Below are 12214 nucleotides of genomic sequence, written 5' to 3'. Positions count from 1 at the left end.
AGCACACACATGGTACGACTCCCAAGGGTTTGGTGCAGTGGAAGGAGCCTTGGCCAGTAACGGGTAGTCAGGGTTTCATTCCCACTAGTGTGAAACCCCTTGCATTAATAAGTTGCTTATTTCTTTCTCAGTCGAAGCCAGACGATTTGCTAGAGAACAACACTTGAATCGTGTTTTTTCAATGAAAAACCGTCAAGTTTACAGTTTGAATATTTATGAAAGTTGTAGACGGTCAATTTTCAATCCTTGTAAAAACCTACCCATGTGTGGACGATCCAACAATCTATTCCTATAAAAATCAAGCATGTAGAACACATCCATACTGTCAGATTTGAGAAAAACATGAAAAAAGAAACTTCGGTATATATATATATATATACACACACACAACACACACACAGCATTTTCCATAGTAAAAACCATAGGGTCTTCTTGATTGACTAGTTAAAAAGTTGGTCTGTGGATGCTAGTGCCATAATTTGATTTGGCATAGCTTGCACACGGAACAAAATATGGGAGTTATGCATGGTCTAATTGATCCAGCCATGCAAGCCCCAAGAGATGTACCAGATAACATACACAACTTGCAACTTAACATGGAGCTCTTGAGCAGGAAAATCTTTCATAGAGAGAAATGCTCCATACCAAGATATATACCACTACTAACAAAAAGCCAAAACCTATTTGGAGAAACTATTAATCTTCCAATAGTGCCAATGAAAATTTATTATGCCAAAACAACATGCACTGAACTTGTGCTTAAAGATTCAGAATCTTCGATTCTCTGGACCCGAACCAGCCTTTCAGGTTAATTAAGTGCCAAGGCCCATTGAGAGAAGTTGCTAAACCAGCAAGTTTAAATGCAACTTGCTGAAGGGATTAAATGGTCTATAAATGATAAATACGACTAATTCGTGGCTAGTTTTTTTTTACATGCTTAACTTAAAGCCAATCAATTTGTTTACTTCATGTAAAAATTGTGATGTGTATGCATCATTTAGATATAGGTTTCAATGATCGTTTGAACTTCATGTAAAAATTAATTCAAATCATGAGCTCCAAGGTGTCTAATATTAGTAAAAGCATGGTTCCTATGTAAGGCCTTCATGAAACCTAGTCACAATTCATGTAATATTACCAATGTGGTACAAACAGTGGAGAGAATCCATAGAATGGTGAAAACACTGAAAATGCAATGCTTTTGGCTGCAATTGTCGATGTTTGGTACAGCTCAGTAATATGATTCACAGCACTACATTTTGTTGATGGCCAGGCCTGAGCCATTGCAAGCCTTAGGCTTTACACAAGCTGCTATTTAGCATGAGACTCAAATGATGAGAAGAAACTGACGGAGCTAGCTTGCTAGACAGCTTTTTCAAGTGTCAACCAAGACCAAGCCGAGTGCCTAGCCAAGTCTGCTGTGGTTTCAATCATTCATCAAACAAGGAAAGCAAATCTTCTGTTTTCTCATTTCAACCTGAAAAATTTGATTTGAGCTCCTAAATAAATCAATTGGTATAATAATAAGAAGAAACTATAGAAGCAAGGCTCAGTTGAAACTCGAAACCAATGATTTCTGTACACAAATTCTGATCAAGAGTGCAGTACACAGCAAGAGAAACATAGAGAACCGCCGCCTTCACCCCCATCATCTAGCATAGCTAGAAAGGAAACCTGCTGTACTTGAGAGTGCAGTAGGGGATGATGAACGTCTATCTTGGCACATTTGTGGTGAAGTGGTAGACCTCAGGAGCTTCTTGGTTGAGGAAGCCTCCCCTGATCTTCTTCTCAGCATTTGGCGCACGCCTTCGGCGACCTTCACGGCCGGGTTCGACTTGAATTTCCTGCAGAACGACATGTGCGCCTTGATTGCTTCTTCAATCCCACATGTGGCCTTTCCTTTGATGTTTTCATCTCTTACTGCCTCTGCACACAACCCGCATAGCCATTTCCCAATGAATTTTGCCTTCACCTCTGTGATGTACTCCTGGGTGCAGTCCTCTTTGAGCCCACAGCACTCACACTTTACCAATTCAATCTCCATTGAGAATTCTGACAAAAGGTTGGTACTTATAAGATGCTTTTCTGGTAAAGAACTGGAGCACCAGAGGTAAGATAGAGATCTTAGTGCCTTGAAATGATCAAAGTTGTTTTTCTCATGTTGGATACCTGTCAAACTCTGTAACCATCAGGGGATTGTGATCAGCAACAAACAAAAGAGAAAAACTGAAATGGGTCCTTCGATTTGAAAGAATTCTAGGTTGTGATGATTTTTTTTATGAGTTCAGATGGAACTATTGAATCTACATATAAACAACAAATTCTGTGGCAATATATAAAATCAAATTACTATAAGCTTCCAATGATTGGTAAGACAAAAGACTTGAATTTGGGTTTTCTTTCAGCACTTGTCAAATGAAATGGTTCTTGGAATAGGGAGATGTGTGTTTTAAAAGTTTAGGGGTTCACAGATAGATGAAATACAGTAATATACATATCCTTCCCCAGAAAAATCAATAAATTAAAACAGATCACCAAAGCTTCAAAGGTCAATATCAAGGAGAAAAAAAATTTACCACTCAAAATTCTGAAGATTTTCACTCGGTTTCTTTTTGGCGTTTCTTTTTAAAACAAAACCTTCTTGAAGGAGAGATAATAATAGTCCGTGTTCTCTGTAAGTAGAGAGTTCACAGGTGAGCAAGGAGAGAATTTATATAGAAAAAAGAGCAGAAGAAAACATTTTCAACAAATAAAAGAGAATGCCTAGTTCATGCCTAGCAAATTTTCACAATGACAAAGAAGAACCAAGTACTAGAGCAGCAAGGTTTTGAGCTTTCACTTCTTTCAGATGTTCCTTTCTGAGATGGGTCCTCTGAATTGGCAAAGGTTATGCTTTGTGAGGGTATGGAGTTCTTACGAGAAAGAAGGGAGCATGCATTTATATAGGAGAGAGAGAGAGAGAGAGCAACAAAGGAAAGCAGTTTGTAAATTGAAAAATCTACCCCTTCATTTCTTCCCTGTTCTGTAGGTTTGGAAACTGAGCCAGGGATGCTGGGGGCCTCATGGGTGGCCTTTTCCTGCATTTAAAACTGTTGGGATTGGGAATTTGATTCCTGCACGGGTCCAAATCCTCTGTATTTTCTGATGTTATTCACTTGTAACTTTATTAGTAAGATGCGTTTTATCATGAAGAACTCTTCACTAGTGGGGCCTTTGTCTTTTTTCATCCCAATGTGGTAGCAAATTACAGAGAATAATCAGAAGCATAGCAAACAATAAGATTATAGCTAAATTACTGAATGATACACCCTAAAAAAAGATTGAGTTTTTACATAATGATGACAGACATATTTGAGGTTTCAACTTTTAAGAATGCCTAAAGTACCCCTTGGAAGTCGATGATTAAAAAAATGAATGGCACTTTATTTTTCTTTTGCTTTCCTTTTATTGTAGTGCAATTATAGCGGAACACAGTTCTCCCTTTCAACTTCAAAGCAGTGTTATCAGAATTGGAGTGAATCTAATCGGCCTAAATGAGCCAATTAAAATCGAGTCAGCCAAAATTCGGTTCAAGCCCACCTAAAAAATTCAGCTGATTCAACCCTGATTCAGCTCAGATCAACCCAAATCGGGCTGAATCGAGGTTGAATATGACAAGATAAGCATACAAGTACCGGTAATTTCAAGTGATAAACCTCTAGGTTGAAATTTGGAGTTACCACAGTTATGGACTCACGGTTCCTCTAATATAGTTGGCCGGTATCTCTGATGTAGGTTGGCTCCTCACATTAAGCAGGTCGATTCCTCTAATGTAGCAACAATCCCTAAACTGTCTCATCTAATGTAGTCATTTGTAATCTTGTAAAGTGATCTCACCTTATCTTAATTTGTAAGAGTGTTTATCTATTTTTTGTAACCACTGTATATTGGATAACCACTCACAAATGTTTTAATATGATTTAACCCTGCACTCACGAAAGTCGTGTGAGTTTAAGCAGGTTTCCCCATCTATCATTATTCTTTCATGGTATTAGAGCTTGAAGCTCTCCTGAGCATTTCAATGGTTTTCAGCACTGCCGCAACCCAGTGGAATGTCATCGCAAGTCTTGTATCAATCAAGTTGAACAGAGAAAACTATCTTTTCTGGAGATCTCAACTAGAGTCTGTCATGATGAGTCAAGATCTTCTTAGATTTGTAGATGGCTCATCTCCTGAACCTCCCGAGTTTGTCCTCTCAGAAGGCGGAAAACAAGAAGCAAATCTCACGTTTTACATTTGGCGCAAGTCCGACCAACTTGCCTTAAGTTGGATCAAAGCTACAGTCTTTGAGTCGATGCTTGGCCAAATTATGAGAACCAAAACTATACAAGAAGCATGGGTCGTGCTAGAGAAGTCTCATAGTTCTCAATCGCCACTAAGGATTATGCTCATGAAGAAAAATCTTACCTTCATTAAGAAAGAAAGCATAGACATGGACACCTATGTAAATAAAATCAAAATTTTGGTTGATTCTTTTGTTGCTGCAAATAGTCTTGTTGGCAACATCGATATCGTGTAAATCTCTCTCAACAGTGTTCCCACCGAATATGAGAGCTTTGTTACCTCCATTATCACCGGAGTTGTTCGTCACTCATTTGCTGATTTGTATGATATCATGATCAATCAGGAAAGGAAGGTCACCATGCTTCATCCCAAACAGGTGGAAAACTAAGAATCATCTCAAACTGCCTTTACGACCTCCCGAGAAAGAGGCCATGGACGTGGTCTCTATAAGGGTTGTTGGAATCAAGGTCGTGGTTAGGGTAGGGGTCCCTCAGGAAACTTTAATCAACCCCCCAACATACAATGGGGTCATGTCATTTGTCAGTCATGCGGCAAGCAAGGTCATGTTGCGAAAAACTGTTAGGACATTCTCAAAACTTTTTTGGCTATGTCATTACAATCACCGATTGATGACCATTGGTACCACTAATCATCTGACTATGGATGATCAACAGTTTGCAAACAAATCCCTCTATCAGGGCAATGACTCCATTATGATAAAAAATGGTAAGACGTTACCCATCTCTCATGTTGGTGATTTGGTTTTATCTTCTAAAGACTCTACATTTGATTTAAAGAATGTTCTTCACGTGCCTGACATTGCCAAAAATTTATTGTTTGTGGGCAAATTCACGGAGGATAATGATTATGTTTTTAAATTCACTCCATTTGACTTTTTTGTCAAGGATTGATAGACAGGCAAGATTCTTCTTCAGGGACTGAAAACCACCACGGTACTTTTCCTAATTAAGGTGAGTAGCACCTCAATGATGGCAGCCTATGCAGGACTTCCAACTATGTTTGATCTTTGGCACCAGCGTCTCGGGCATGCAAATAAGAAGATTGTTTCTTTCCTTAAAACTAATAATGCTATTTCACTATAAGAAAAATGCTAATTAGCGACAGAAATTTGCGACGGATTTTTTTCGTCGCAAATTTGCGACGGATTAGCAAGAGAAAACTATTTGTCGCTAACATTCAAAATATTTGCAAACATAGCGACGAAAATATTTCTCTCGCTAAATCCATCGCTACTTAGTGATGGATCAGTGACAAATTTTTTTCGTCGCCCAAACACTACAAAAAAATACTAATTAGCGACAGAATTAGCAAGGGAATTTTTTTGTCGCTAAATAGCGACGGATTAGTGACGAAAAAATTCCCACGCTAATTCCGTCGCTAATTTTTCCTCCATCAGTTTTTTCCTCCCCCTGTTCGATTTAAACCGCCCTTCCTCTGACGACGCGCAGCGGCCCCCCGAGCCGTGACACTGGCGTCGGCCCTCCGAGCGTCCTCCTCCTCCCGCTACCTCTCCCCCGCGCCGTCCTCCTCCTCCTGGCGGTGCCCCTTGCCGGTCTCCACCGCCCATTTCGTCTCTCCCTCGTCTGAGGCCTTCCGAGCGTGATTGGCGTCAGCCCCCAGACCGTCCTCCTCCTCCCGCTACCTCTCCTCCGTGCCATCCTCATCCTCTCGACGGTGCCCCTCGCCAGTCTCCACCGCCCATCCCGCCTCTCCCTCGCCGGATCACGTCTCCACTACGACCCCGAAAAGCTCACAGTCGGTCGATCAGCGCCGCTTCTCTACCCCCTCCCGTGTGTCCACTCCTTCACCGACAGTTTATTCTGTGAAGCGGGCGCTGGAGGTCCTCTGGCCGTCGACACAGAGCTTGTCGGTCTCCTTCCAGAGGGAGTCATTCTCCCTCGCCCGATCGGCCGCCTGCGGCTGCCCGCGCCCCTTCTCCCACCGTGATTGGCTCGCTGCGGAAGAGCGTCCTGACGTTGGAACGCGCTGGTTCTGTGCAAAAAAATTTGCTCTCTGCCGGAGAATGCCGGCAGAGCATTTTTAATTTTTTTTTTTTTAAATTTAACGACGGATATTATCCATCGCTAATTTAAAATAGCAAAGGACTCGCGATGGATCATGTTCGTCGCTAATCCATCGCAAATTAGCATCGAAAGTAGCGACAAATAAGTTCTGTCACTACTTAGCATCGAAAATTTGCGATGAAAGTTATTCATCGCTAATCTGATGCTAATCCATCGCTAAACCATTTAGCGACAGATTAGCAATGGATTTAGGTCGTCGCTAATACACAAGTTTCTTATAGTGTTTCGTTTAATAATAATAAGAGTACCACAGTTTGTGAACACTGTCTTGTTGGAAAATCCAGAAAACTTTTATTTGGATGTTCCTTATCATACAACTCACAACCTCTTGAACTTTTGTATGTCGATGTCTAGGGCTCCACTTTTGTTATCTCTTGTGAAGGTTTTCGTTTCTATCTTTTAATTGTAGATGATTTTAGTCATTTTTCATGGTTCTTTCCTTTAAAACCCAAATCTCAAGTGTTTGACTGCTTCAAAGGTTTCAAATCTATTATGAAAAGTCAAGTTGGGTTTTACATTAAATCTTTTTAATCCGATAATGGTGGTGAATTCACTAGTGGTGAATTCTAGACTTATCTTCAAAGCAATGGTATTTTTCATCGCTTCTCCTACCCCCACATGCCCGAACAAAACAGACTGATTGAGTGAAAGAATATGCTTGTTGTGAAAATGGGTCTCAGTCTCTTAAATGGTGCTTCCTTACCCTACGGCTTCTGGGTTGATGCTTTTCGAACCGCGGTCTATCTTATCAACCGTTTACCTACACTAGTACTTAACCATAAAACCTCTTGTGAACTTATCCTCAACCAATCCCTTGCCTATCATCAATCTTCGTGTATTTGGATGTGTCTTCTACTCCGTTGTGCCCCCCTACAACTTCACCAAGTTCCATCCGAAAACCAAATCTTCTATCTTTCTCGGTTACCCTCCTCATCATAAGGGTTATATTTGATTTTATCCTCCAACCTCTTGCACCTATGTCACTCGTCATGTGCTCTTTGACGAGTCTCTCTCTGCTCCACCCGATCTTTCCTCTCCTGTCTCTGAGCCCGATCTTGCGCAGTAGGGTGTTTCCCTCATGATGGTTTTGGTCAATCCCTCACCCTCCTCTGATTCTATAACCCCATCACTCGCTACCAACCCTGTGCCTGACCCGTCTGATCCCTCCTCCTCCCCAGCGTCTCCTACCCTAGGTCTCACTGCACCTTGTTCACCCAGTTTTCCTATAGTCGTTTTTGTCTCTCCTGACCCATTGGTGCCTTCTGTGTCTGTCCCATTCGTCTCGGTCTAGCCTATAGCCCGTCCTCCTAATCACATTCATCAGATGGTAGCCCGTTCCATGACGGGTTCGCTTAAACCCAAATCTCTCTCTGCGTCTTTATACCCCATTGCTTATACTGCTTTCAATGCCCAACTTCTTAAGCCTGAGCCCACCACCTACAAGCAAGCCATCAAGCATCAACATTGGCGCTCTGCCATGGAAGATAAATACACTGCTCTCTTGCAAAATCGCACCTCACATCTCGTTCCTCCATATCCACAGTTAAATGTTGTTAGTTCTAAGTGGGTGTATCACATCAAACGATATGTAGATGGTTCTATTACTCGTTATAAGACTCGTCTTGTGGCCAAAGGCTTTCATCAGGAGAAAGGGATTGATTTTTTTAAGACTTATAGTCTTGTTTTTAAATCCACCACCATTCGCATGGTTTTGTCTCTTGTGGTCTTATTTAAGTGGCATATCCATCAACTGGACTTCAATAATGCCTTCCTTAATGACTTCTTGAATGAAGACGTTTATATGAACCAACCGCTTAGTTTTGTGCATTCCCAATTTCCTCGTCATGTTTGTAAGCTTGATTGCGCTATCTATGGTCTCAAGTAGGCTCTGCGGGCCTGGTACCAGTGCCTCAGCTCTTACTTGGTCTCTCATGACTTTGTTATTTCTCAATCAGATGTTTTTCTTTTTATTTTCTAATAAGGTGGTCTTATTATCTATATTTTAGTTTATGTAGACAACATCATCATCATCGACAACTCCTCCTTGAAGATCTCTCACCTTATTTCTCATATTGGTGTGGCTTTCTCTATTAAGAATCTTAGGCGGCTTAGTTATTTTCTTGGCATCGAAGTGTTATATTCCTCTGCTGGCGTAACCCTCTCTCAATGACTCTACACTCTCAATCTACTTAGTGAACCTCCATGGTTGACACCAAACCCGTTTCTACTCCTATGGGCTCCTCCTCCAAGTTATCCAAAGATGACTCTCTGTTGTTCCAGGATCCCACACTTTATCACAACATTGTTGGTTGCCTGCAATATCTCTCTTACTCGTCCTAACATTGCCTTTGTTGTCAACAAGGTTTGTCAGAATATGCATCAATCGATTGATGCTCATTGGACTGTTGTCAAACAAATCTTTTGTTACTTGAAGGAGACTTTACATCATGACCTCTTCCTTTAATTCTCCTCCTCTCTTCAGCTCAGTGCCTACTCGGATGCAGACTGGGCAGACTGTTCCGATGATCGAGAATCTACTGTCAACTTTGTTGTTTTTCTTGGTCCTAATGTCATTTCTTGGTCATCTCATAAGCAAAAAAATGTGGCTTGCTTGAGTACCGAGGCTGAATATAAATCAATGGCCTGCGTTGCCTCTGATCTACTTTGGTTACACTCTCTCCTCTATGAACTCAGGTTTCCTCCTCGTGCACCCCCTGTGTTATGGTGCAATAATATCGAAGCTCTACTTTGCTGCCAATCCTATTTTTCATGCTCAAATCAAGCACATTGAAATTGACTTTCACTTTGTTCGTGATTACATTCACAAGGGCCACCTTCAAATTCAATTTATTTTCTCTCATGACTAGCTTGCAAATGGTCTCACCAAACTGCTCCTGTTTGTGCATTTTGTCAATCTTCGTCACAAGCTCAACGTGCAGCCTTCTCCCGTTGAGCTTGCAGGAGCGTGATAAGATAAGCATACAAGAACCGATAATTTCAAGTGATAAACCTCTAGGTTGAAATTTGGAGTTACCACAGTTATCGACTCACGGTTCCTCTAATATAGTTGGCCGGTACCTCTAATGTAGGTTGGCTCCTCACATTAAGCAGGCCGGTTCCTCTAATGTAGCAACAATCCTTGAACCGTCTCCTCTAATGTAGTCATTTGTAATCCTTTAAAGTGATCTCACCTTATCTCAATTTGTAAGTGTTTATCGATTTTTTGTAACCACTGTATATTGGATGACACTCACAAATGCTTTAATATGATTTAACCCTGCACTCACGAAAGAAGTGTGAGTCTAAGCAGGTTTCCTTATCTATCGTTATTCTTTTAGAATCGTCCCTTTTGTTCCATATTTTTTAGAATTAAAAAAAATAAAATTAACTAATTCAGCTTGATTCAATTCGAGCCTGAATTGGTTGATTCCGTGGACCGTTTTGAAAGTAAATTCAGGTTAAAGTACATGTCTTGAAAGGCAATATACTGTTGATGCCATTATGTGGTGCAAGCAGCTTAAAACAGTCATTATCAAGGAAAAGAAACCAAACTTGAAGCACCTGCAAGTACGGATCCCATCATTTGACATAAGATGGGTTCCATCCTACATTCAATCCTAACCATCCAATCAACGGCCAGGATTTGTCCACATTTTCATCTGGATGTAGACTGATCTTAGCCATCCAGAGGGCTAGGATTGACATAAGATGAAACCCATGCGATCCTTTTTGAGCAGAGGCTTGCATTATTTGTTGTTAATAATGCATAGATTTCGAAATCTAAATCTATGCGTGTCCCTTGCCAGACGAAGCTGGGTTGGGTAAGAGGACCTGTGTTTTTTTTACATCAATGGGCTTGCAAGTGAGTGAGGTGGTATTCCTTAGTTGCAAAAAATAATGATAATAATAATAATGCATCAATTTCTTAGGAGATATCAAAGATTTCTCTTCCCCTACTACTTTCTTATGTTCATCACTTTTGTTGTTACATTCGAGTGAAAGAATTTTTTTTTTTTTTTAATTCCTAAGCAGGTATTCCCTGTGATTTTATTTTCCACTAAATTCCCAAGGTCATGGCCACTAAGTTTCACTTTTACTAAACACAGTTCCAATTTATCAAGAAAAGAAACATGTCGAAGTTTACTTCAAGTTCTTTAATAATATCTTCTTCATTTTTTTTTTAATCGAATACACGTTTTAACTGAAACGTCTCTCTCTCTCTCTCTCTGTGGCAATTTCACTAATTTCTTGGAGCCATTAACTCCTTTGTCTAGCCAAATTTTGAGTGCTCCATCTGATCAATTTGTCCTTTTGTTAGAGAAGAGTTCTTTTTCGTCGTGCCCACAAAGTCTCAAGCTGATGCACGTGGTAGGCTCTAGTTTACATTTCATGTCTTAGACCAGCCTTCTCTTGTACCCTCTCATCCATCTCTACATCAACTTCACTGTCCAGCACATGCCATGCTATCGGATAAGCCACCAAATGCATCGCAAACAGATTAATCTCTTTCTTTTATCTTGTTGAGTATGTGCACCAGCTCTACTAGACCTAAAGGACCACACCTTGTGGTCCTCTACTTCAGGGTGCTGGGTGGTGCATGCTAAGTTTTTTGCAAGAAGTGGATGCCTTGAAGACTCGAGCCAGTGTTTTCACACTGACAGCCCAAACGCTTTACCATTGCACCAACAAATGACCCTGTCCACATATTTAAGGCTCAAAGATCAGGTTTGATTTTTTCTGTTTGATGTTATGGCACAAATGCGCATTGCCGATTTTCTGAATTCATCACAGTATGATAAGCACGACAGTTATAATGTGGTTTTACCAAAGGGGGCTCAGCTAGTGCACGCCACCTTGTGTTGGGACGTTGCAGGTTCAAAACCTAATGGCATAGTTGTATAACTAGTAAGGGTCTGCCTAACCCCAGCTTGCCTTTAAAAAAAAAATACAACTATAATGTAGTTATAATTTGTATCTATATTTTTCACATTTTCTTTATTTAGAAGTTAGTTTATGTATAGAAACAAGACTTTTTTTTTAATTTATCACAAAATTTGCCATTAATGAGAATTTCCCAGTTCCAGGATTTGTGACTGCGGTTTGATGAAACACATCTAAGAAATACTGCAACGTTGTCCACACATATTTATCAGACAGGCATCAGGTCCAGTTGTTTCCCTGAAAGTGGCCAAACACTCAAGCGTGATCAATTAGTTTGGTCTTAGTTTCCACATTTAACTAGATGCAAGAAGTAAGGGTGGGCAATGGGGTGGGCCAGGTTTGGGCCAAGATTTTAGGCCCAGCCTGGCTCGATGGGCCTGAGTTATTTATTATTTTTTTAACAATATAAAATTTTAAAAAATTAACCATTGCATTGTAACTTGGTAATTATTATTATTTACTTACTTAATTATATTAATTTTCCAAAAACTAAAAAGATAATTAGTTGGATACATGAGAAGTTGGGAACTTGTTAATTATTATTATTTACAAATGGATTTGGGTGGGGCTAGGCCGAACCCGACCCACTTCACATTGGCCCGTTGAACCAATGGGTCGGGCCATGGGCTTCTCTTCAAACCCGAGTCCGTTAAGAACAAGACCAAAACCCGGCTCATTAGTAAACGGGCCGGGCCATCTATGGGCCGATCTGCACTTAAAGCCCGACAGGCAGATCAAGGGCCAAACCTACACCTAATTGTTGGAGTGTGGAGCCAGTTTCTTACCTGGAGAGTAGTTATGTAATTTTACTCTATATTCCTTGTTGTATCCAACAATACTAGTAG

At 40.6% G+C, this 12214-nt stretch overlaps 1 protein-coding gene across 1 annotated transcript; it reads right to left on the bottom strand.

The window, feature by feature from the left end:
• Positions 1-1648: 1648 nt before the first annotated feature.
• On the bottom strand, positions 1649-2044 carry LOC149831694 (uncharacterized). The gene has a single exon (XM_090013068.1). It carries the CDS (start codon positions 2042-2044, stop codon positions 1649-1651), a length of 396 nt encoding a protein of 131 aa, XP_089869194.1.
• Between the last annotated feature and the right edge of the window lie 10170 nt (positions 2045-12214).

This window comes from Nuphar pumila, chromosome 7, assembly GCF_984573655.1.
Source record: "Nuphar pumila chromosome 7, dmNupPumi1.hap1.1, whole genome shotgun sequence".
Taxonomy (NCBI): Eukaryota; Viridiplantae; Streptophyta; class Magnoliopsida; order Nymphaeales; family Nymphaeaceae; genus Nuphar; species Nuphar pumila.
Note: the sequence above shows the minus strand (reverse complement) of the source record. Positions and strands in the feature narration are given on the sequence as shown.

Coding starts and splice junctions, on each gene's coding strand:
- LOC149831694 (XM_090013068.1), bottom strand. CDS start 2,044: ATGGAGATTGAATTGGTAAAGTGTGAGTGCTGTGGGCTCAAAGAGGAC.